Raw genomic sequence first — 27846 nt, forward strand, 5'->3', positions numbered from 1 at the left:
ACTTAATGTTCTTTTGGGTTAAATGTAGACAAAATTTTAGGATGTTTCAGTAAACACATTGCTTTTAGTTTGGAAGCTATAGTGTAAATTGGCTCTGCTCACTAGTCCTGATTAGCAGCCAGAGAAAACATTTCTCATTATATTAGATTATAGTAGTTACATGGGTTAACTTCTTTTGGCATGACATAGTTTTAGGAAAAAAAAAACTGAGGTGGTTAGTAGTTCTTCATGCCAATATCATTTAATTCCTTCCCCTATTGAATCATTCATACTTATGTTAGTGATTCTATTGGAAGCAAAAAGCAGAACCAGCAGCTTTCTTGTCATCATAAGAAATGGATCTGGAAGGGTCATTAGGTGTCCTCATCAGAAACAAAGTCTTTGATTAGGTAGCCAGGTTTCTCTAAATGTGTGTGCCCCTGAAGAAAAGAAATGTGTTCTTTGCTTAAAAAATTACACATATTGACCCATCATCTGTTAGAAATGCACTTGCAGTTGTTTTTCCAGAAGTACTCATGACTCTCAGCCCCACCAAGCCACCCACAGACATTTGCTTGCTCTCACATTTGTTTTGAGAATAACAACATTTTATAATGCTTTTGTTGGATTACACTTTATGTGGAATTTGCATTGCCTCTTTGTGACTAATATTGAATAACTTTGTTTCACTTAATTCAAAAGTAAAAACCATAAGCAACATACTGTGCTGAAATGTTTAACTCTTTTATTCAAGTGCCAACACAAAGCAATTACAAAACAATTCTGAGACCCAAAACCAAGCTACTGTTGCCCTTTCTGGGACTTCTCAGCAGTTCCAATAAGAAAAGTAGAGAAAAGGTTTAATATAAAATCCTACCATGCCAAGAAATCAGGGATAAGGTTACCAGCACACACAGGTGATTTTCAAATGTCTTTTGCAAATCTAAATGAGGAAATATAATACTGTGTGGAGAAATCCTTTTGAATGTGCATGTTTTCTTATATCAATTCTGCAAAGCACTGAAAGCCACAAGTTAATGGATATTCAATTAAACATTTGTTTTATAGAGTAATCTAACTAGATGGCAGCACATAACAGCTTACTGTTTTGTTTAATTTGCAAAATATATTTGTGTGTGTGTGTGTGTGTGTGTGTGTGTCAGCATCTAACCACAGGGAAACTCAAACAGGGAGTTTTTGTGAATTGTCTCTAAATATATGAAAATCTTGAGAAGCAATAGATGATGTAGATGTGATTTGTAAACCAGGATGTGTTATGTCACCTTTCTGAGGGATATTTGTATATTAGAATAGAATGGATCTAGACAGGTAAGTACATTAAAAATACTTGTGCACTTATAATAAAAATTAAAATGCATTAGAATTTTTTGTTTTGATTGTATTTCTGTAAAAAATAGGAAGAATTAATGTGGAAAATACCTAACACAGAAAATAAGCGAGGATGCCCTTCAGAGTTCAATTAGATGATAATATAGAAATTTTGAGGACTGCAACATGAAAGCTTATATTAACAAAAATAGTTACATGTTTTTAACCATCTGAAAATTGAAGTGCTAAAGTAGTACAAAATATTGTGAGAAAATTTGTTTCACATATGAGTATCACAAAAATATCAATGCTGTAATTCAGACCATTAAAATCTTCATTTGCAATGTTGTTTAAAAATAATTACAATGCAGGAGATTCAGTTGTATAAGAAATATAACAAGTGAGCAGTTCCACTAAGGCATAACAGTTTTTTTTTCTTTTTTTCTCTTTCTGATGAGTGTAATTATTTGAAGAGACTGGAAAAACATAAAACTTAAAAAAAAAACTATGATATCTGCGCTTCTTACCAACCAGACCGTTATTATTAAATTGGATTTGTTGTTTTTCTGAAGAGCTTTTGAGATTGCTCTATGCCCTGAAATATTTCATATGGAAATATAATGATAAATCAAGCAATTTTAAATGAAAGTGAAAGGAACTTGTCATTTTGAAGACCATACTGAATTTTTTCACGTCACAACCTTCTCTGTGCCGACCTTTTCTTTCTACTTCATTGTCCCAAATATTGGTCAGCATACTGTAAGAATCTTGAATTCACTTATGACCGGGAAGAATGAACAACTTCATCTAACATGTGGGTCCCAACCTAGGCTGCTCTTCAGAATCTGCTGGGTGGTTTTAAGCATCTGTATGCCCAGGCTGTACACAGACAACTTACATCAGAAGTGTTACAAATGTAGGGCCCAGGCATCAGTACCTTTTAAACTTCTCCAGCTGATTTAAAAATGCAGCCAATGTTAAAAAACACTGCAACAGAAATTTCTTAACATGAACTTAATAGAGACAAATAGATAAATAGAATCAAATATTTAGAGTTAGGGGTATATCAGGAGTTTACCTTACAAACAAAGAAGGCGTCAACTCAGAAGTGCTACACATATTTTATTTTTTAATTCAGAAAAGTATTCTTTGCAAGTTGTCACAGGTTAGGAATATGAACTAAAAAAAAAAAACCTTTTTCAATTATGCTTAAACATATAAGAAGTGGACTTCAAGGAATAGCAAGTATACTTTTGAAAATCCTCATAATCATATCTACCCTCTTCCCTTATCATAGTAATTTATAATTGTTATGATTATATTTTCTTACTGAACTAAATCTGTAAATCAAAACAAAGAATTTTTCTTTGTAAGTCTGTTTCACATGGAGTATTGTCATTTTGGCTAGTAGGCACTTCAAAGTAATTTGGTCAAATCTCCTTATATTTATAGATGAAGAAGCACAGGCTCAGATACAGTTCATAGCTGGCCATAGGTACATTAAAGACACCTGAGACTCAGAATCCAGAACTCGGGACTTCTGACTTATAATTTCTTTTCTTTCCATGTGACCAATAGAAAGGACCAAAAACCTACTGAATTACCTGCCTCCTTAATTGCCTCCTTCAGGTTGTTATAGGGTGAGGGATATATAGGAGAGGACTCATTTGGAAAATATCTTTTATTGGCTAGGTGGGGTAGAAAATATATTTTATTGGATATTTAAAGAAGCAATTGGTTGTAATATTTGAAAACTCCAGGAGGCATAAACAATGAGGCCAGATATTTTTTATTTGTTTAAGAGAGAAAATTCTGTCAGGAATGAATGGGTCATGTACAGATTCATTTACTAATATGTATGAATTTTGTAACAGAGGATAATTTTGATATTTCTAAATCATTTATGATTCTTTTCTTTAACTCTCTGTATCTATGACCCTAAGGATTTTTGTGGAAAAAAAATTAAAACATACCCCTATATATAGGATCATTGGATGAAGTATTTTCGGAAAATGAGATATTTCAGTAGAAATTCTTGCCTAATATGTCACCACTTTGAAAATGATTAAAGAAAATGGGGTCTCTCCCAGCAAAGGCAGGTACTTTGACTTGTCAAATTTAAGTTGGACATTTTCTCTTAGTTTGGAACTGCCACAAAATGAGCCCTTTCATGTCCTCAATAATACCAAACCAATGCAATCCATCTGTTCTGCTAAATTATTTCTAGTTCCCTAACCAAAGGCACTGCTTTTTCATGCATTTTATCATGATTTTATGCCCTTTATTATATTTTACAAAAGGTTCTGATTCCTCCAGGGCCAATGAGAACTGATTAGGACACTGGCCTCAATCCAGGCTTTGAACACAGGAGGGGAAGGAATAGAACTGTTTCCTTTTTTCCCTGCTCCTTGGCAGAAAAAAATATGAATCTATACCGTGTGTGTGCTCTGTGTGTGGGTGGGTGTGGGTAGGCTGTAGTTTATCCTGTCACAGTATGACTTTGTAGATCATGTTCAGAACATTCCATCTATAATCAGGTTGCATTAAAGGGCTTTATTTCAGAAAGACTATTTCTTTAGGAAAGAACCATGGTTTGTTGTGAGACTCAATGATATGGTCATTTTAAACAACTTTAGTCAAACTTCAAACCTGAATGCGGACTGTTTGTGGCCCTGAACTAAATAAGATCATATTCCTCAGGTGCTTAGCACAAAGTAGGCACTCAGTGTGCATTCTCCCTTTCCTATACTCAGGGAGGAAACTGCAAATGACAATTTAATAATGAGTACAATCCTACATTGCAGTTTTTTTTTTAAATTAAAACTATGAAAGAAGAGCTATAAGCTTTCTTTCCCAGTCTATATTGGTAGGTTATTTAAAACCTATACTTGGATCTCAAGTGAGAAATCCCCAGATGAATGCCATCCCTTACATGCGTTGAGTGTCCCAATATACTAAGAATTCTCAAAAGTCCTTTTGGTCAAAATATCTTAGACAACATTAGATAGACATCCTGCAGAGTATCTCTGAGAACGGAAATCAGCATTTCTCTAAATTATGATTATCAGAGCACTTTATCCTATTTTGTGACTCATTATTCTGTTGACCTTTGACTCAAGAGAGCATCATGAGAGAGAAATGAAGGAATAAATTTGGGTACACAGGAAACAGAAAATATGAGAAGGAATTAGATGAAAATATCCATAAACGAGTAACAAAAACAAGTAACAATAAATTACTGATAATACCAGAAAATAAGAACTGTTGGAGATCTCAATTTGAGAGAAAAGTTAAATTAGACAAACTTAGGACTTAAAAAAGTGATGCAAAATGGAACTACTCCAAGAGATCCTATGTGTTGAAAAAGAAGGAAGCTCTTGTTATTTCAGAAATTTTAGCTTAGTCATCCACCAAGTTCCCATAGCAGTGCCCCAGTGAGATATAAATCTGAAAACATGCTCTCTCCACATCCTTTCCCCAGGTAGAAACATATTTCATCTTGAATTGTTTTTCCCTCCTCTCTTTCTGTAGAAACACATACACCCTATTTGTGGGTCTCGTTCTCCAACAGCTATAGAAGTAGAAGGTGATTATCAACAATAAGTGCTTCCTTAAATTTAGTGTAACTATTTTAAGGAATATTTTCTATAATAATGAAAAGACCCAGTGTAAAATACTTCCTGGAATGAAATGGAAGGAGTGAAGAGAGAAGAGATCAAAGTAATATGTATGAACTATGTTAAAATTTAATAGTGAGGGCAAGAAATGTGGTCTGGAATAAAATAGTATACTCTTAGAATAAGTTAATGTTAGATAGGCCGGGCCAGATGCTCTATCCTCTATAAGTTGACTGGTATTACTCAAGGGGTGACTAAGATGCAACAGGTTTACTCTTAGGATTTATGATTACCTGAGCTATTGTCAGTACTTGAATCTTGTAGTAGACTATTTCTCAAATGTGTGATTGAGAATTCATCCTGAATGCTCATGAGATTATGGAAGAATGAGAAATGAGTTGGGGCAAGTATAGAGTATATGAATGTGGACTGTCTGTGGCCCTGAACTGAAAAGATATATTCTTAGGGAAGAAACTTCTTCATATGTGTGTGTGTGTGTGTGTGTGTGTACACTAGTTTATGAAAACAAGGTTATATTTATATTACTAACTATATTTAATGTTATTACTAGAGGCAAACATATAATTTAAAGCTGAAAAATCTTTATAAAAAGGGGAAAATAAATGAAGTTTTATGAAAGTAGTCAAAATTTAGGTCTGAATGTTAGCTATAGAACTGACATTGTTTAAGATATAGCTATTTTCATATATAATATAAATGGGTATGAATTTCATAGACTCAAAAGAAATGAGAACTGGAAACTCTGTTATTCTATGGTGTTCATTATTTTGCCAAAGGAGAACTGGTTGCCACAGTCTATTTCCCAGTGCTCTGTTCACACCAATTTTATTTAATATTTTAAATATTTTTGTTGAGTTAATACTGTTATTTCAATAGTAATTATTTCAACTTTAGAAGACTCAGACAATGGAGTCACCACTTTTTATTTTGAGGAGTTTTTTTTTTAAATAAAGAGTTATTTATTTTTATACAAGAGCTGGGGTACAGGCCAGAGGCGTGGGAGGGTGAGGATTCACCAGAGGCAGAGCAGGGAGCAGAACAGGCAGACTGATGAAATACACTGCTGAGGGGAGCAGCGGACGAGACAGGAGAGGTCTGCTGCACCATGTGGGATTCTCGCCTGGCCGGCTGGGATCGAACCCGCACTGCAGAGGCTGCAGACAGCTTCACAGCGCAGCGCTCAACCTGCTGTGCCACCGGGGAGGCCCATATTTTGGGGAGCTTTTATATCAGTTGAAATCACAAGTCAAAATATTTCCTTTCCACATTGACTTTGCACTCTTTCTCTTGTTTCTTTGGTTGTTCTGGTTTCCAATTTGAATGTCTGCCGGAAAGCCACCTAGGTCAGTAATACACTCATTTATTGATCAGAGCAGTGCTGACCATATGGCTATCATAATATATGCCTTAGTCTTCAGTGTTAGAATTCTCATCTTACCTTCCTGGGAATAATTTCTCTAAAGCATAGTTTAATTTTTCTAGAAATATGCATCGGGTTACAAAGTGCTGTAATCGTGTCAAAAACAGTGAACTTCAATGGCTTAGCAAAGAAAATTCCTTATGTGTTTGTTTACTTGACACATAATGACACAGTGTTAAGAAGTTTCTGTTTTACATCACTCCTTTTACTTTCCTGTTACTCCTCTGGTCCCCCACCATTCCTCTTTCACTGTGACATGATAATTTATTTTCAGTGACAAGCACAGCTTTGCCCTCTACTCCATAAACCCCTAGGAGGAATCAGTATATGAAGGTTTCCACCTTCCCTCTCAGTGAACCACATATCAACAACAGCCTGAGTCTGACTGTGGGATCGTGCTGGTCCTGAGTCAGTTGTTGTCAGCTGATGTTTCCATGTTAGCTGGTGACTCCATGATCAGGATATGAGAAGAGAGCAATTACCTGATTCTCTGTGAATTTCATTGCATTTCTAAACTTACACAGTACCTTACAAGTGTCTTGTGATACATATTTAAAGTGAAGTAATAATACTGTCTGTGTAAGTTTAGGAAGCACAGCTATTTTCAGAGTTCAGGCTCAGTAAAACTCCATACATTACCATGGAGTTTATTTGGCTCTTAGATGTTTATTTGGCTCTTAGATGCACCCACTGAGAAGTGGCCAGGAAGAAATTTTCCATATTGTCTAATTGAGGTTTAAATTAATATGCAGTTTTGTCTCTGTTGGAGGACCTTTTTTGTTAGGTGATATGGAAGTCTCTGCCTACTAAGTGTGTAAAAGTATTGACTAATTCTAGAGTCTAGAGTGTCACAAACTTATCTGTTTAAGCAGCAGTTGTTGTTTTTGTTTAATTTCCAACTTGTCACAGACTAATGCTTTTCTAAAATACATTAAAAATAAAATACAACAAAAGTAAATTAAAATTGAAACATACAAAATTATATTAATTCAGAAGATATAAAAATACTGTAAAAATTACTATAAAGGTTTATAAATATTTACTCTGAATTTTTATACAGATATCATCATAGCCCATTTGAAAACAATTCCTAAATTGTTACCAATCCTGTAGACACTCTGAGTAACACTGGTTTATTTTAACACTGCTAGGAGATGCACACATGAAGTGATTGGAGTACTTGTGATAATACAATACACTAAAAATTACTGGTAGTTACTTACAAGATGGAATTTGTTACAACAACTTCGGATAAGTGTAAAATGAAATTTTGATAAATTTACTTCTCATTTAAAGATTAGTCACAATTAGTATTTGTGATACTTTTACAAAGGCATGAACTCTTAATTTCTGTTACAGAATTTTTTTATCTCAAAATGTGCTTTTTATGTCATAATGTAGTTTAGGTCAATTTTCCATTTAGACATAAATGAGCCACTGGACCTGAATCTTGCATGCATTCATTTTTCAAATGTTATTATGGTGCTTTACTAAGCAAATCAGTGTCACATTCCTAGATGGTGAAACTCAGCCCATTATTAATCATCCTAAATGTGACTTATTTTCTCCTAAATGTTGTCAGTGGAGTACTGTAGGCTTCTGCTGTTTTCTTTCAGCGAATTCAAGGTCGAAAAGCCAGCCTGGAGGAAATACAGCTTGTTCATTCTGAGCATCATTCGTTGTTGTACGGCACCAACCCCATGGATGGACAGAAACTGGACCCCAGGATACTGCTAGGTCTGTATGGGCCTCCATTCTATTGAGAACAGCACATTCCAGCACTACCATTATTCAATTCTGGTGTTGGTGAAAATATTTGGCAAGCGGTATGACACACAAAAAAATCAGCTTTTCCAATAACATAGCTCTGTGGAATAAGTCATTTACAATAAAGGAAAGTTAAGAAAATCCTACATTAGAAAGTTTCACAGTGAAAGTTCTATGATGTTTCCCTTAAAATTAACCTTTATTTGAATGCAATTTGCTTACTGTATTTTAGCATGCAGGAATAAGTGCATTGTTGAATTTATTTGGTTGCCTTTTTTAACTAAAAAAAAAGATTTTCACATTCTTTATGCAAATTTATCTTCATCTTCCCTATATTTGTTTTTTCTTGAAGTTCTGTTTCTCTATGACCTTAACAAACAAAGGGCATAGTCCAACTTATTTTAACTGAAAGTTATTATTAATATAGCTAGAATCCTATATTTTATGGTAACATTGCATTTTATATCTTAATGTAATCTTATACACATTTTCTTTATGGAATTAAATAACAAAGTAGATGACAGAAATAGAAAGCTAATAGACCTATCTAATAGCTAATGTATGATTTTTCAAAACTTTACCATCTGATTTTAAGATAAAATTTTGATAAACTGTTTTACATAAACTTTGTGAATGATAGAAATAAGTTTTTGAAAAAAGTCTGCTACTACACTTTAACTGAAACAATTATATTAACTTTATTAAAAGCCTTTTATAATTGAATAACAATGTAAGACAGGGTAAAGTTTGCCCAATGGATTATGTTTTTAGAGTATTTTAACTAAAATGTCATTTAAGACTATTTTTTGTCTTTTTCTTTTTAAACCTATTATGTCAGTTCCAAATTATTGGGCTCTTTCTCCTAAATCAGTATTATTTCAAAATGGTTTTATGTTAACTGGTCCTAAACAATTTAAAAGCAAGTATAACTCAGGCAGTAGGCAGATATTTTGGAAAGCAAGTATAAGGGGAAATTAATAGTATCAGTAGTAATGCTTACAATCTGCCTGTTTAAAACTAGTGGCAGGCATCCCTTTCTTTCAGTAAAGACATAAAGGTCAGTGTATGTGCATACATGTGTATGTACATATGTGTGCATGTAGAGTGAATAATGGTAGTTGGGGGAGAAAGAATTCAGGGACACAATATTTACACAATTTTTAGGAAAGATTACTAAAATTTGATGATGAAAAGTCATTTTTAGTAGAATTAAGGTATGTATTAATTTATATAAGTAAAAAAAGTCAATCTAAACACATAGATGTAAAAATATGATATATATGCACTTTTTTCTTCTTTCTGTTGAAAGAACCATTCTTTGAACATGCAGGTCCTTTACATAAAGTACTTTACTGTTCATACTGTATAATAAATGTCCTTATTTTATATGAATTAATAATCTTATCCCATTTATCACAAAGGTAAAGTAAACCAAACACTAACTTTCTTCTTTTTTAATGGGGAAAATACTCACATATTTAAAGTTTGGAAGCTATTTCCATGTAGGTCACTTTTTAATTTTGTTAAGAAAAAAATAAGTAGAAAAGCTTCTTTGGCTTTTTGTTTATTTGTTGTTGTTGTTTTTTAACTGAAACTATAAATCAACCTTGGCATAGGACTATATATTTAAGATTTAATTGGGATTAAACTCACACATACATGTTTTAGAAATGTTTCAAAGCAACCATTATTTCACATTTTAAGGGAAAAAATGCATTTGTAAAAAAAATGAAGCTTAAACTTTGTCAACTTCAAATGCTTTTGTTTAATGAAACACGAGAATACCACTTTTTAAAATGAAATTTGACATTTTTGAACAAAATTGGTTTTCTCAAAATAGTCAAGAGGAATGAGTCATTAAAAAAATGTGACCACTTAAAAATGAATTCCAATGTATAATGTAGAATTTGGACAAGGGATCTTTTCCTATATGTATGTGATGAAAACACTAACTACCAATACTTTAATTTTTACATTTTTAATCCAAACAAATTGGCCATATATTTTATTATTTTCAAGTATTTTATGCGAGATAATCTTGCAATTGATGATTTATTTAGCATTAGACACACAGGTGGGGTTCCATAAGCACATTTCAATAATGGCTATAGGTTATATGAATAAAATAATGTTGCAGTCTATTAGGTCTTGATGTCAAGCATTAAGTTCAGCTTTGATGACTCTTTTAACTACTGTTTCTCCCTTGAATCCAAAAATTTCTATTTAAGTTCTAAGTGAATAATCCCAGTATTGTCCTACTACTTTTTCTTAATAAATGTGAATCCTTATGGCTTGTTTATTTATATTTAAAAGCCAGATGTATGAATATATACAAGTTAAAATCATCAAGATATTTTCTCCCTTTATGCTGTTCTTTCACTCCCACACTTCTGTCTTTCTGGTCCAGTCTCTCTGGGCATTTAATTGTACAAATCCTCTGAGTTAAATTGATACTACCATTTTGATAGTTGTGTTCTAGATTTAGGAAGACGGATTTAAGAAAAAGCTCATTTTGACCAGAGCTATAGATCTTTGTATCTTGAAAGACATCTATAGCTGGTAAAATAATTACATTTAAAAATGGGCACTATTTATCTCTTTAAACATTCTAGACCCTGTAAGGTGACACTTTAAAAACATTCTCTCCAAGCACTTCTAGTGCCAGGCTTCCCTTCACATTAATACTCCTCTTGCTCTCACTACCAGTTTTTACTATCTTGTGACTAGCCAGATTTCAGTCTATGGGTAAGGCAGTGTAACATTATAAAAAATAAATCCAATCGATTCAGTAAACTAATAATTTCTTATACATTATGAATTTAAGTTATTGATTTGGGGATGTTTTGTTCTATGCAATTGTTATTAAATAGCATTCTCCTTAAGCAGCATAGCATTTATTTTTCTTATCAAAGTCATTTTGAAAACTTACATTTTAAACATTTTTGAAATTTAATATTTTTATAAGTTTTAAAAATTGCTCTATCACCTTATATTATCTATTCCTTTTCATTGCCTATGGAATGAAAAGTTTAGACATATATACATACATATGTATTTTAATTTCACATGCAACATATAAATATATCTTTGCAAAATATTCAGGTATATAGAAATATAGTCATTAAGAGCAACAACCTAAGAAAATTTAAACTCTCCACAATCCATCAATTTTTTAAATGTATCTTTTACTGTTGCCAGTATTCCAGTTTTAATATTTTCCCATAATGTATTTTTATATTATCTTCTCATATTTTTCCATGAAGATCCTTATGTATAATGTCTTATTTTTTCATCTGCACTTGTATTTTTATAATTTTCCATCCAATTGCATTTGAAAAATCAGCTCATACAATTTGTTGTTTTCAAAATAAGCTTTCTTTTGTGACAGTAAAAACAATTTAGACTTTTATTGACAAGGCTTATAAATTCCACCACAAACCTGTTTTCAATTTTAATTATTATTTATTTTATTGCTCATCAATAGAAAAATCAATTGGAAAATGTAAAATGATGTTTTGTACCTGGTTCTAACACTGATTTCCTAAGTGACATGAGTCACTTAAGAATCATTTCTTATAAGAAATGCCACTGCCTTTGCCTTTAATTAATTTTTCACAAGGTGGACTTTAGTCTTAGATGTTTAGGAGTAATTACTTTTGCTTTCTTTATGTATGGTGATAGATTATGTAGAAAATGAAAGTGCAGATAACAAAATTGTTACTAAATAGCTTGTGAAATACCAGTTCCAAGAATTATTCATATAATAAGATTTTGGCATGTAATTTTTAAAAGGTATATTTATATAATTTAGTTCCCAAATGGGGTTTTCTTTTAAGTGTTTCTTGACTTGTTTGTTTAAAAAATTATGAATAATTGAGAAATTTGTGGTATACTTGCCTTAACTATATATCTGAGGTAGAAATTAAGATTGCCTGTATGTTTTAATATTTGAAACATTTAAAACATGGTAGTGTTTTTCAAAAATGTCAAATTAGAGGGATGCGCTCAATAAATACCTAAGTTACGTATAATGATGATTTTAAAAGATATGAGATATATAAAGCAGTTTTAAAAAAGTCCTTGTATTAAAATTTTATGGGTATGTGTTTGTTCATGTGGTGTCTCTGTATGCAATAATATTTATATTCATTTGTTTTAAGTTCATAACCTATCTAAAATTTGATCATTTTCTTTTTAAGTCAAATGACAGATACCATGTGACCAACATTTTAAAAGTTATAATTATACTCCCAATTTATATATTTTTTCATGTCCTTTATTGTATAGGTGATGCTTCTCAAAAGTTTTTTTCTTCATTACCTTGTGGTGGACTTGGGGTAAGTATAAGCTTGTTCACTGTTTTTAAATTACTTCAAAGACTAAAAATATCACCTTTTATTGATCTATTCAGTTGTTTATTGATCTATTCAGTTAAGGCTGTTTTTCAGTAAAAATTGTAGTAGGCTAAGACTGGTTACAAAATTTACGGGGCTCAATGTCAAGTGAAAATACAGATCCCCTGTTCAAAATATGATAAAAATTTCAAGAGGGTGACAACAACAATTTGACCCTTTCCAACTGAAAAGTCATGTGTGGACTGTACAGATCATGTGTTCATGAAGTCAGCAATGCTAGACTCTTACTTAACTGGAGGAAAGGTAATATGAGAGGATTTAACAGTTTTGCAGCAGAATTGTTTTCAGTTGAGTCTTACGGAGTATGCACATACATTATATTTCTGATGAAAATGGCATAAACTTCACAAAAACCCTTAGCATTGTGGAAGATTTTGTTTGAGAACCACTTGAGGCCATTTTTGTCTTCGATAATTAACAAAACCTTTTGTCCCAGGATATTTATACCATATTTCAAGGACAAATTTGTTTGAATCCAATGACCTATGAAGAAAAATGTCTACTTTTTGGGGATGATTAGAATATACCCTCTAACCTGCCATCTATTTAAAGTTAACCCTTACTAGTAACAAACTAGTAGAACTAAGTGCTAAGTCATGTTAGGACAACATAATTCTAGATCATGTTCCTAAGAACTAAGGAATTTAAGTCAATTAAGTTTTTTGATATTGAAAGGAAAAAACAAAACCAGTCCTATCATGTTTTAGGCAATATTTTACTATAACTAAATTGTATACTTAGAAATCCCATATATTTTCAGCTAATTCTATCATTTTACGCAGGTTAATCTTTCTAGTCCTTCAAATGTAATTCTGCCCTCTCTAAAAATAAGACTAGCCGGTACAACCAATATTTAGTAGTTCTTTGCAGTTTACTAACATAACATACATCCAAGGTTGATAACAACTTTATGAATTAGCCATAATTGTTAAAATCATTTTGCAATGAGAAACTGACAGAATAGAGAAGTGAAATTATTTTCCTGAAGTCACATAGAAAGGGTGAAGTATGAGATTGAGATGTATTTCCATGTGGAGAAATTCCAAAAGAACAATTTGAGTCCCTCCACAGCTGTCTTCTTCAACAGACCAGCTGTAGCCCCTGAAGACCTGTGTAGTGTGTTGCCCTTTGTGGAAACTCACAAGGGAGTTTTACTCTATGACCCTTAGAACAGAATAAGTATGACTCCACAGTAATTCTTGCTCTTAAAAAAAAAAATCTCAAATTTCATTGATTTGCTAAATATTTACATAGCTACATACCTTGGGGAGTACAACTTCACATGTCCATAAGAACATGTGTCTTACTCACATTTTTTAAAGCTCCAGTGTCACCTCCATTGCATCTTCTCTTTCACCCTCTTCCTCTCCGATAGTGTATTTTTCACAGAATCTGTGGTTTATTTGCGCTTTGTCAGTTTGTTTGTTGTGGTTACTTATGTTCTTTCAATTAGTGAAACCATTTCCTAACTGTCTTTCATTTTCTGGATTTCACTTAACATAATCACCTCAAGTTCTATCTGCTTTTTTCCAAAAGCACTATTTCATCTTTTTTAATACCTGAATAATATTCCATTGAGCGTATATACCATAATTTCTTTACCCAATCATCTGTCCATGGACATTTAGTTTGTATCTATGACGTGACTGTTGTGAATATTACTGCCATGAATATGATGGTGCATAAATCTTTCTTATTAGTGTTTTCATATTCTTGGATAAATACCTAGCAAAGGTATTGCTGGATCATGTAGTATTTACATTTTATTTTTTGAGAACTCTCCATACCATTTTTCACAGAGGGTACACCAATTTACATTCCTGCCAACAATGGATAAGTATTTGTTGTTTCCAATCTTTTTGATATGGATCATTCTCACAAGCATGAGGTATAACTCATTGTGGTTAAGTGATATTGAGCATTTTTTATATGCTTGTAAGTCATCTGTATCTCTTCTTGGGGACTATTTAGAGCTTTTGTCCAATTTTAATGGTATTGTTCATTGTTTGTTGTTGAATTTTTTATGTAGTTTGGAAATTAACCCCTTGTTGGATATGTTATATATAAATATTGTCTCCAGCTCATAGGTTGCATTTCTGTTTTTGTGGTGGTTTCTTTCATCATATAAAAGCTCTTCTAGTTTGATATTGTCCCATTGGTTTATTTTTGCTTTTGTTTCTCTTGATCTTGGCATTGAGTCTCCAAATACATTTCTGTGGTTGATGTCCCAGGAGTGTATCTGTGTTTTCCTTTGTGTGTCTTATGGTTTCAGATTTTATATTGATCTATTTTTATTTATTTTTTGTATATAGAGTTAAGTAATGACCTAATTTCTTTCTTTTGCATGTGACTGTTGAAGTTTCCCAATACCATTTGTTAAAGAGACATTCCTTTCTCCATTGCATGGATATATTTCTGTTGCCAGTGAATACCTGTACATATTTGTGTGGTTATTTCTGGGATCTCAGTTCCATTCATCTGTGTTTCTGGTTCTGTTCCAGTACCATACTGTTTTCATTACTGTCACTGTGAGTATAGTTACGGAGTCAGGGAATGTGATACATCCATTTTTCTTCTTATCTCTCAGTATTGCTGTGGCTATTCAGGGTCTTTTGTGGTTCCATACAAATTGTATGTTCATTTTATTTCCTTTAAAATCATCAATGGCTTTTAATAAGTACTGTGTTGAATTTGTAAATTCTTTTAGGTAATATAGCCATTTTACCAATGTTTATTCTTTTTAATCCATGAACATGTAATATTTTTCATTCGTGTGTGTGTGTGTTCTTTTGTTTCCTTTGACAGTGTCTTCTGGTCTGTATATAGGTCCTTCACCTCCTTTGTTAACTTTACTGCCTGATATTTCATCCTTTTTTGTGGAATTGTAAATGGGATCATTTTCTTAATTTCTCTTTCTTACAATAAATTGTTTTCAAATAGAAACACAACAGATATTTTATATTTATTTTGTCTCCTGATACTCTACTTATTTCCAGCATTATTATAGTCTTTTGGATTTTCTATGTATATTATCATGTCATCTATAAATACTGGTAGTTTTATTTCTTTCCATTGGATCCCTTCTTCTTGCCTGTTTGCTCTAGTCAGATCTTCTAATACTATTTGAAAAGTAGTGTTCTAATACTATTTGAAAAGACATCCCTGTCTTTTTCTGATCTTAGGGGAAATGCCTTTAGTTTTTTACCGTTAAGTATGATGTTGGCTATGGGTTTATATCATGTATGGCTTTTATTACATTGAGATATGTTCCTTTGTCCCCATTTTTGCTGAGTTTTTATCATAAATACATTGAACCTTATAATGCTTTTTAGTGTGTATTTAAAGGATCATGTGATTTTCATCTCTCTTTTTGTTAATGTGGTGAGTGACATTAATTGATTTGTATATAATAAACCAACATAGCATCCCTGGAATGAATCTTACTTGGTAATGATGAATGAGTGTCTTAATATATTGCTGAAGTTTTGATGGAATCAGATAATGAAGTCAGCTGATGCTGGACTTTATTCTTAGAAGATTTTTATTCTTTCTATTTCTGTGCTTCTGATTGGTCTGTTCAGAGGGTGTTTTTTCCTGGTTCAGGCTTGGAAGTTTGTATAATTGTAAAATTTGTCCAGTTCCCCTGTGTTTGTCCAGTTTACTTGCATTTGAACATTTGTAGTAGTCTCTTATGATGCTCTTTATTTCTACAGTATCTGTTGTAATTCCACCTCTTCATTTATGACACTTTCTGTTTGGGTTTTCTCTCATCTTTTCCTAGTAAGCCTCGTTAAGGCATTGTTGATTTTGTTTGCTCCTTAAAAGAACCAGTTCTTGCTTTCATTGATCTTTTGGATCATTTTTTTTTGGTTTATATTCCATTTATTTCCATACTCACTTTTATTACTTTCTTTCTGCTACTGATATGTTTTTTTTCTTTCTTCAGATTTAAAGTTATATTGTTTATTTGATATTTTTCTTATTTATTAATGTGGGTTTGTATTGCTGTGTACTTCCTTTTATGCACTCCTAGTTCATCCTATAGGCTTTGATATCTCTTCATTTTCCATTGTCTCCAGATAATTCTTTCTCCTTTGATCTAGGTGCTATTAAAAACCATTTTGTTTTGTCTCCACATTTGTTTTTTTCCCAGGTTCCTTTTTGTGGTTGATTTCTACTTTTATACCATTTTGATCAGAAAAGATGACTTGATGTAATATCAATTTTCATATATTTTCTGAGATATGTTTTGTGTCCCAGCATGTGATCTATCCTTGAGAATGTTCCAGGTGCACTTGAGAATACCATGTATTCATTTATTTTGGGATGGTAAGTTCTGTAAATGTACATTAAGTCCATCTGACCTAATGCTTCATTTAAGACCATTATTTCCTTGTTTACTTCTGTCTGGATGATCTATCCATTGATGTAAGTGCTGTGCTGAGGTCCCCTATTACTGTGTTGTTATCAGTGTATTGATTTTGGTCTATTTATAGTTGCTTTATACATTCAGGTGCACCAGAGTTTGGTGCATAAATACTGATGATAGTTATGTCTTCTTGATTAATTTTTCCCTTGAGCATTATATAATACCTATTTTTGTCTCTATTTGCCCTTTTTGGCTGAAAAAATCAAATATTCTTCTGTTTCAACTATTCCATTTTGTTTTCAGATGCTCCTGGTTTCCTGGTCATGTGTGTTGCCTTATTTGCTTTTTTTTTTTCTGATTAGGGTGCTATTGCTTTAATTTTTTATCTTCTTTATTTAACTTGGTGGGCATGTGAGGTGGGGGTATGCCTAAGCCCAAAAATCTTGTCTTTTTCTTGATAGAGAAGGAGCATTACCTCAGGCAAAGAGTTTTTCACTACCTCTTCTTCCCTTGTTCTCCAGAGTAATCACTGTTTACTGCTTCACTGAATCCAAAATCCAGGGCCCCAGCTCCTTGCTCTACAATTCCTTGTTAAGAGTGTATAAAAGGAAGTACACAGCAATACAAGCCCACATTAGTAAAGAAGAAAAATCTCAAATAAACAATCTAACTTTATATCTGAAGGAACTAGAAAGAGAACAAACAAAACCATATAACCAGTAGCAGAAATAAAATAATAAAAATGAGAATGGAACTAAATGGAATATAAACTTAAAATATGATATGAAAGATCAATGAAACCAAGAACTGGTTCTTTGAAAGGATAAACTGTAGGTCTTCCAGCAGGGAGTGGAGAAGGACCTCTGCCACTTGCACTGCCAGTAGTCAAATCTGGCAACTGAGCTAACATACTCAGCCCATGTATGTAGGTCTACACTCCCTCCTCACTGAAAAAATTCCTCATGCATGGTCTCGTCCCCAGTTTGTTCAACTGACTCTTAAGGCAACTTCCCTGGCTTTATCCTCCCTTACAACTCCCTTAGCCTCTTACTGCTCTACCCACACAGGCAGTAAAATGTCCATGGTTTAATCCTCCATCACCAGTGGTGAACAAGTGAAATTTCCTATGAGCAAAATTTAGAGTTTTTTTTTCCCCAGCTATATTTAGCAGAGAGGCTTATCAGAGCCTCCCTCATCTCTGCCATGTGGGTGGAGTCTCCTCTGCTTATTTTTGAGAAACATCTTGTGATGCTAGTAACTGGCAAAATCATTTCAGAAAACAGGCATTTAAACAGATTTTCATTGACTGTTACACTCATTTTCTAATATACCAGGTTTCCATTTTAAGGGATTGTCTTGTTACCTGAAAATAAGCAAAGAATGAAACCAAACTAATGACTACTTAGTGTGGATAGTGATGGGAGAGAAGTAAAAGCTGATGAGTGGTGGTCTTCAGCCCTCCTACCCCCAACTAATTTATAAGTACATTTAGTTCATAACCCTTATGAAATGAGGGGTTTCTTATACTCTCCCTCCCAATTCTGACCTAGGCTGTGCCTATAACTCACTATCCCTTGAATACGAAGAATCTCTACTTAACAGCTCTAAACCCATAGGTAACTTACTCTTTAGTCTTAACTGCTCTGGCAAACACTTAGAAGTACGCAGGGAATAAATAATTACTGCTGCTTCTGGAACTGTGTGTGGAACATAAAGCACATAAACTCTTAGTAATATCCCCAAATACTGAACTAATCTGGATGGTGGCAGCAGTGATGCTGGGCAAATTTAGCTTGGGCGAGCAGTATTAATCAGAATTTTGGGTTAGTTTGACTCTATCAATGCTGGAGAAGGTTGAAGGAGGTATGTCTTTATCAGAGATATTCTAGTGGTGCTTATGTAGAGCTAGGTGAGTTTGAGTGTGTGTGCGCACGTGTGCATTAACTTGCTCATGAAAACTTGTTATGTTTTAGAGAACTAGTTTGAGTATATCTGTTTCATTTTTTCAGGAACCAAGTTAGTTCGTTAGATGTTGAGGCACCTCTTGCCCCCTAAGATCTTTGGTTCTGAGACAAGTCCTTAAGAGAAACTCAGAGACATCTGGATTTGTATCAGTCTAAATGCTTACCTGCAGAATAGTCTTAGGCATATGAAGTATACACCAAATATCTAGTATGAACTTGAGCTCACCAATCTCAGCAACTCTGGGGCACCCTAGAGAACTTGGAAACCATTGAAATTGCTTTTCTCTTAACATATTCTTCTGTTTCAAATAATATAAGATGGACTGATAGGCTTAAATTCTAAAATACTTAAATGTTTCCCAATTGTGAAAGTCCTGTTACCTAGAATATATTCCTTCTTAGTAGTTACCCTTAATGTGCTCCTATTGAATGCTAATGGTTTAATGGCTTTTGAGTAGACTACCTGGGACAGTATGCAAACACAATCCCTACTTCTTATTAACTTTTCCCCTAATATTGCTTGTGATAATTTGACAGTGCAGATCAAATAGATGAATAGGTGCATGCATTTAAGGTGCTTTAAAGAATACTCTCTAGAACTGCATTTTGAGTAACAACCTCAAGGTTTTCAAATTCCTTTTTGTTTGGTTTTCACTGTTTAGTTACTATGGCTTGATTCATATCTGATTACTATGTGATTGCACTGCAAGAAAATGCATGGATTGAAAAGAACATTTTGCCAAATCCCAAAACTTGGTCAATCTATAGTGAAATAGATAATTAAGGAACTTTGGAAACAAAAGCCAGTGTGGGGCCATTTTAGTGCTCTCTCCTCAGGGTATATCACTAAAAATAGTGATCATTTTCCTGGCCATCTGACCTGTTACTGTGTGAAGAAATCTTGAAATCATTTCTCAGCCTTATTTTTCCCTCTTCACTTGATAGGCCACAAAAAAACCCACAAAAGCAAGGACGAGCAGGCTTTTATGATAATGTCGTCATCAGCTCCCAGCTTCAAACGCTTCTGCGGCTTTTGAGTTGTCATTTATAACTTGGAACTGAACCGACCCATAATTCCCCTGATACACTTAGAGAAATTGATAACAGACTCTGTACTTCTTTTATGGCTCGGAGGAGGCAACTCCAATCACATCACTATTGGCAGGCAATATTATTTTTTGACATGGTTGTAAAAGTATAAAGGGGCTTATGGCATTTGTTTAGATGAGAAATGGACTCTCAAGCTGTGCTGGGTTTACAGGACCATATTAGTGAGAAGCAAAGGGAATATGATGTTTGCAAACAGGATATGATTTTATATATAAGTTTGGGTTTCATGCTCTGGTCCCTGGGGAAAGCCCTGCAGACAGCAGAGAATTCCACTTTTATCCTACAATAGACAAGCTCCTAGTGCCAAAAGGCAGAAAAATAAGTGTGGTCAATGGGCAGTGTCAGACCCTTGATTGGAGGAGGAGGAGCTATGGAAGAAGCAAAATGATTCCCTAGGAGGAATGAGGAATTGCAGAGCATGGGTAGAGTCTGGGCCTGCCTAACTGGTCAAAGATGTGCCAAAATTGAGACGCCATAAGGTTTAATCAAGGAACCTTTTCCAGCAGCAACTTAGTCAATCTGTGAACATGAAGCCAGCTTTGAAAAATAACTTTTACTCTGTCCTATTTGATTTCTATTTGATTTCACCTAGATCTGACACATTGAGGGCTAGGGGTGTCTTTTTTGTGATTTGGGGAGGGGGAAATGGGGAGAAGAATTAGGTGATTATGGGGAGGTAATTTAAGGCTCATTTCAATTGCTCTGTGGTTTTCAGCAGACATTTCTGTTATATACTGACTATACTCACTTTTCAGGAGGCAGGTTTGGATGAAATAACTTAAATTTTCTTTCATTTTGTCATATTTTAAATGTAAGAACTCTTCTCTGATATATAAATGTTACATACATAATAAATATTACATATATATACACATATGTATTCAGAAGAAAATTCTGTTATTTTATACTACATTTATGCTTCCATATTATTTTCCCATTTATTACACCACATTGGTCTTCCACAATTATTCTCCTCAATAACAGTAAAAAAAAGAAAAAAATCCATTGGCAATCCTTTCAAAGAACAACTCTGACTTTCTTAATGTATGTATCAGGGAATGATTTATTTTTATGACCAAATCTATGGATATATATTTAAATTAAAAATAACAAAAGGCTTGGTTAATACAGTTTTCTCCTGCTACTTAGAATGATCTTTTCAACAAAATCAGCACTTCAGAAGGCATAACATATACTCTCATATGAGTCATGAAGGGCAGGAAAAAAAAAGATTGTTGCCAATGATTAGGTAGATACAGTAATAAAAGATTTAGACTAATGAGATAAGACCAATTTTTTTTCACTTGCTCATAGCCTATTTATCGAACTGTTGAACTATGACAGCATAGAAGAGGGATTTCCAAAATAGAAAAGAAAGGCGAGGGGTTTAGGGTTTACTCAGGCAGTCATAAGCTGAATCTTCAAGAACTATTAAGAATGAAAATGTTTATAGGAGTTTGTGTGTGGGGTGGGGAGGTATGAATGGGAGGGGTGGAATAACTACTTAGGCCATAATACACTGTATTTTTGACGATTGCATCAAGCTGTTGCTGATTACAAAGGAATTCTTTTCCTCAAAAGAAAAATAAATAAATAAAACAAAATCTAATGTTTATGCCAAAATTTGAGTGTTCCTGAAATTTTGATATTAATTTGGGAACTCCTTCCATTCATCATAAGATGAATATGTGTGTGTGTGTGTTTGTGTGTGTGTGTATATTATCCCCACCCAATTATCCTGAGCAGGCACAATGCCTTTTGTTACAGCCACAGAAAGAGGAGGGGGTGGCATCTGTTTCTTACATGAAGTAATCAGGATAATGTTAATTTCCCTTATATTAATGTTCGGCTCAAACCTGGCTTGTAATCAGTGTTTCATTTCCTCCATTGCTGCTATCAGAGATGCATCACAGTCCGCTTCCCTCCAGCACAAGAAAAGGATCCACCCTGATTTGGAGCCTCTCTTTTCCCCATCTTCCCTTCCTAATTGTATTTAGATTTTCATTAGCTTTATACTTGATGCACATGATACTATCAGGAATACCCCACGGCACCCGGAAAAAGTAAAACTGATAAGCTGTCTTAGTGAAATTGTTTGAAAATTTTGTATCATGCCGTGGATTCCACAAAAAGATCATGTTGCCCCAGACTTGGAAAACATAGTACAAGCATATTGCACAAGCCAGGGAATTTCTTCTCAATAACAAGGGAAGTTTCCAGTACGGCTTAGATTATGCTAATTGCATATACTCAATAATAGTTGCAGGGGAGTATTTATGCACATAGATAAATACACACACACATCTCTGTGTTTACTACATAATTAACAGAAAAACACAAAAATTGTATAAAATAATTGAGGCCATTGCTGTCCATTGAAGTGAAGAGGAAAATTAGTAATGAAAACTTTAACTTCCTCTTTAATTCACTTAGCTGTTACATCCCATCTATCATTAAATTCTTTGAATTACTTTGACATGTCCCTAAGCACAATGGGATACATTTTTGAAATTTCATTTTCATTTTCTTAAAGTTAGCATTAATATAAAATGTTATTAAAATTCTGTTGGCAAAATGAAATACTGAAAATGCTATCATCAAAGCTCTACATCTGTTTTTTACTTTCTCAGAACCACATATATTAAAAAAAAATATTTTAACCAAAGTCAATAACAAGAAAGAACATATGCATTTCTAGAATTTCTTATTCTACCATTTTACTCTGTTCTATAATTTTCTTCACTTGCCTGTGTATCTGGATTACAAATATTCAAAGAAATGAAATTGTGCCTTAGATTCTAGTGCTGAAAGTAAATGGATTTGATAAATTTAAGCTTCTAGCTAACATATAAAGTCATTGTTCTAAGAAATAAAAACTCTGGTTAGTTCAAACATGCTTGAATAAATTCAAATATGCAGTTACCTACAGAATACCTCTTCTTCTTGTCAAGAAAACATAAGGTCTTACTTAATTCAAATAAAAATTTAGAATTGATAAAAAAATGGAATTATCTAGAAAAAAAAGGAATCTTGGGACAGCTTCTATGTTGTGTAGCTAAATCCAAGCTACTCATCTTTTATGTGAAAAAAAAAAAGTTATTTTCCTTTTGTCTTATTACTATCCTAGGTATTTCCAGATCCTAACATTCATCTCTATAATAAACTAATGTTCATTCATTCCATAATATTGTCATTTCATTATTAGATTTGTCTTTGAGACCTATTTGAAAAAAAAGTAAAAGTAAAAGCACTATATCTACTTTAAAAAAATACATTGCATTTCTTTGAAATCTAAACCTATAATAAATTTGTTTACAGTATTTTTGAGCCTTAGCAGACAGCTCAGAGCAGAGTCCCTAAGACTTAATCATTCCAAACCCTTGAGTGGAACCCATAACACTTGATTCCTAGGCCAATGGCATTGTTATTATTGTGCAATGTCTTAATTTTAGATATAAAATAAGTTAAATAAAGGACTTGAAAGACTATTAACTCACTTATCTTAAAAAATTGTGTAAATCAAATCATTTTTATGAAATCTAATAAGACTAACACATTTAAGGATGCTAGCTACCTAGCACTTATTATATTACAATCTAAACAAAAAAAACAAAATGATATGTATGTTCTCCAATATCTCTTATATGCACAGGTATATAACCTCTATGACTATCTGTGAAGAGAATTCTCAAAATGATCCCATACTATTTTGAAGTGTGATCACTCAAAAGAAGTTAAAAAGCAAAGGCTTGCAAGTGGTAACATTCTTAGTTACTAAAGAGATCGCCTTTAACCTGTTGCTTCTTCTTCATACATTTCAACATCCATCCATTCATTCATTCATTAAATAAACATGTAGTATGTGCTGAATAATGAAGCAATAACCTCTAGTTCTATGCTTTCCTTTTACACTTTTATATTTTCTCCTTTTCAATTTCCATTTTTACTTCTTGTTATGCTTATCATGTATATTACATGATAATCTTCCTCTATTTCTAGTCATCAACTTTAGTGAGAAAGACCTGGGAATTCATGGAGATATGGATTGAAGGTAATCAGATTATCACTACTCTTAGTTGAGTGAGATCCAAGATCATTTTGCTAATGAAGTGTTTCTATGAGGTAGTCTTCCTAACTTAGCTTTCTTTGTCAGAGACAGCAAAGAATTGTGAGAACTAGGAAGTGCAGTATCCAGCTTCAGCCCACTATTCTGTTATTCTGTTAATAAGAAGTATGAAGAAGTCAAACACCCAATACTAATTGGCATGGACTAGTCTCTGTGCCTTTGGTCTTAATTATACTCATAAATTCCAGTGATTCCCACAGCTTGGGATAGAATTTATTCATTCATTTAATCATTTTTTAGAACAAATAATGAATTCTTATTGTATGCCAGGAACTACAGATACAGTACTGAACAAAACAAAACAAACAAAATCAGTGGAGGAAATAGATAAACAGACATTAGTTTAAATGCATGTATATAGTGATGAATTTTGTGGAGAAAAGAAAGCAAGAAAGTGGATATGGAGTTAGGTGGTATAGGAAGGACAGAATTGGTGATTAATGAAAAGTGTTGCCTTTTGGAGATTATAATTCATGGGTGAGAGATGACTTTGGAGTCCTGGCTTCTTGTGGTGACTTACTTAAAGAGGGATACAAGGAATATAAAGATTCATACTGAAGGTCCAAAGTAGGGTGATGAGGAAATAGTGAAAGTTAATGGGAGACCAAGAGGTTGTCAGGATTCTGGGTTCCTGTCTGCACTTGTGCCCATGAAAATGTAGGGTTATTCTGTCCAGAACACAGAGTGCCTGGTCTCCTTTCAGACTTCCGGTGTGAGGGTATAAACAATAGGATAAGGGAAAACTGAATTTACAGGCATACCCAATGATGCTGAAGTCTCCCTTATGTTCTTACTTCAGCCTGGAGGAGGCTGAGGATAAGGACAGAGTTAAACACTCAAAGATCTTGGACTCAATAGCAGGTTCTGGTTAACCCCCAGAGCCTAGCAGTATTAAGTACTTTGGGATTCCAAAGTACCCTCAGGACATTATTTTGAACATAGTTTCCTATATAAATTGTGCAGCTGCAAATTAGATACAGTACTCTTAACACCTGCCTGTTTTCAAATACAATGAATAGGCCCTGATACTTGCATGACATTTTCCAGTGCCACTTATGGGCACGTTTTAGTGGCTTCTTGAATAACAGTGTTGCATCGTGGTCTCAGTTGTCTCTGGTTGGTCCTTTTGATTTATATCTGAGCTGCCAAGTTGTGAGTAACTGTCTGTGATTGCAGTAGCTAAGTGCATGTTCCAAAGGATCGTGACTTCTCATAATTTCTCTATGGCCCATTGTGTGTTTCAAGTATACATTCCAAGGAACACAAACTTTAGGGTATGAATTCCAGAGCTATTTCTTACTATTAGCCATCAATTTTTGATATTGAACAGAATAAATCAATTAAAATTGACTAAGTTATTTAAGACTAATCATTCAAATAAAAGAATTATCCTTTGATACTGTTGATTCCCAGAGGATTAATTTTAATGATAAGATTATCTGTTAAAAAGAGGGGCAGGGCCTCCCCGGTGGTGCAGCGGTTGAGCGCTGGGTTGCAAAGCTGCCTGCAGCCTCTGCAGCACCAGTTTGATCCCCGGCTGCTCCCCGACCACCAGAGGAGGGTCCCACATGGCGCGCAGACCTCTCCTGGCACCCGCTGCTCCCCTCAACAGTGTACTTCAGTCCTTCTGCCTGCTCTGCTCCCCACTCTGGCTCTGGTGAATTCTCTCACTTTCCCGCGCTTCTGACTGTACCCAATGCTTGTATAATAAAATAAATAAATAAATAAACAAATCTTTTTAAATAAATAAATAGAGGAGCAGGTGAGATGCTGTAGCCTAAGCAGAGCCATCGAGTACTCTTTAAAACATACCTTGTTGATTTTCATAGAAAACCTCAGTCTCTGGCCTCCCCTGGTGGCGCAGTGGTTGAGCGCTGGACTGCGAAGCTGCCCAGCTGCCTGCAGCCTCTGCAGTGCCGGTTCGATGGTTCAATCCCTGGCCGCCGGCGAGGGTCCCACATGGCGCGCAGACCTCTCCTGCCGCTTGCTGCTCCCCTCAGCAGTGTACTTCGTCAGTCTGCCTGTTCTGTTCCCCGCTCTGGCTCTGGTGAATTCTCTCACCCTCCTGCGCTTCTGACTGTACCCAGCTCTTGTATAAATAAATAAATAAATAAATAAATAAATAAATAAATAAATAAATCTTTTTTTAAAAAAGAAAAAAAAAAAGAAAATCTCAGCCTCATATCAGAGATTGAACATGCAGCTTCCAATGATAACCTACATCTTCTCATTTAGTCCCAACAACAATCCCAGGAGTCATATTGCTTAAGGTGAAACTCAGGCTTTTCCTTCTTCATATAAAGAAATTGGGACTTAGAGAGGGGTGTAATTTGTTTAAGTGACACAATTAGTAGGTTGTGAATTAGAGATCCTTTCATTTCCAAGCTCTTAACTACAATACTGTGCACAAACAGCTCTCCATAATTTCCTCATGTAATTGTGAGCACTCTTTTCTCAAATGAGAATAACCCTAGCCATAACACATCTCAATTGTTCGTTTTGCCAAGAGCATTCTTTTTAATTGAAATATCTAGAAAGTATTAAATCTTTGTACTCAGACATCATTAATTTGGGGTAAAAAGGTATGCAACTGTATACTGCATTTCAACTCTAACTAGAACACTGAAAGTTTTCTGCCTTTCAACCAAACCACCATGGAATGAATTAGAGAGAATCTTATTCCACACACCAACTGCATCAGAGTTAATTTTATTATGATGTCTTGATCAAAACAAGGATCAAAGCATGCTCTCTCTAATGAATAAATGTATTAGTACATTCCGATATACCCTTTACACAGGTTGTACATCAGATTAAATGAGGAGGCAGTAGGAAAATATTAAGAGAGATGTTACTTATCTCTCTTTCTAACTCAATCTTGGTAAGACTGACCAACACATCATTGAAAGTACAAATAATAACAGGAGCTCTCAAATTCCTTCACTAACCACATAACCCACACAAATCCATATATTATTTGGCAAATCTTTGAGTCCCTAAGTATCTTATGTAGGAATCCTTAGAGTTTAAAGATATTGCACTTAGCCACAACAAACACGTTCCTCTGCTTGTTACTGGCACGTAAATAGCAATGGGATAAGTTTATGAAGATGAAGAGTGACTAGAAATTGCACAGACAAGGATAGAGCTGCCAGAAAGCAGTTGATCATACTGGGAAGAGGATTGTGGTAGAGCATTAATGTACATGGCATGCCCCTTGTCTCCTCCAGCTGCTGCATTAATAGTTCACGCCTTCTTTCCATATGGTATGTGGGTCACAGTATTCATTCATCATATCCATGCTTTTACTTGGAATCTGAAGTTCCGCCCAGTAAATTCTCTGTTTCTTTTTCATCTCACCATGACTAAAGAAGCTAAGGTGTGGACATTATAACCTATAAGTGATCCCAAGGGGAGGGTTGTCATTCATGGGTCCCTCCCAATGTTGAACAAAAGAGAGAAAGCATATGGGTTCACCCACCCATTGTCATCATAAATCCATCCCAGCTCATTTCAAAGGTCTCAGTATTTCAGCAGAACATTTAATATGAAATGAATATATACAATCAAAGAACTGTCATGTTGTATCACATGGGATAAGAGAGAACACTCATTGTTCCAGCCTGCAGAGAAAATAGGAGAATAAAATAAAGAATACCATAGGTCTTCATCCCAGAAATATGACTCTGACCAATGTCCTACAGGGAGAATATAGTGAAGGTAGTTCAG

The 27846-nt window shown here is 34.1% G+C and overlaps 1 protein-coding gene across 4 annotated transcripts in view; it reads left to right on the forward strand.

Annotated features, from left to right (window-relative positions):
- HDAC9 (histone deacetylase 9) overlaps positions 1-27846 on the forward strand; it is a gene marked incomplete at both ends in the record, with an annotated part of 409639 nt that overhangs the window by 170727 nt on the left and 211066 nt on the right. For all 4 annotated transcript variants that reach the window (XM_084230504.1, XM_084230512.1, XM_084230510.1 and 1 more), the window contains 2 exons: positions 7983-8103; positions 12421-12470. In XM_084230504.1, the coding sequence (XP_084086630.1) occupies positions 7983-8103; positions 12421-12470 (171 nt within the window). The remainder of the gene's footprint in view (positions 1-7982; positions 8104-12420; positions 12471-27846) is intronic.

This window comes from Talpa europaea (assembly GCF_964194135.1).
Source record: "Talpa europaea genome assembly, chromosome: 3".
NCBI classification, from domain to species: domain Eukaryota; kingdom Metazoa; phylum Chordata; class Mammalia; order Eulipotyphla; family Talpidae; genus Talpa; species Talpa europaea.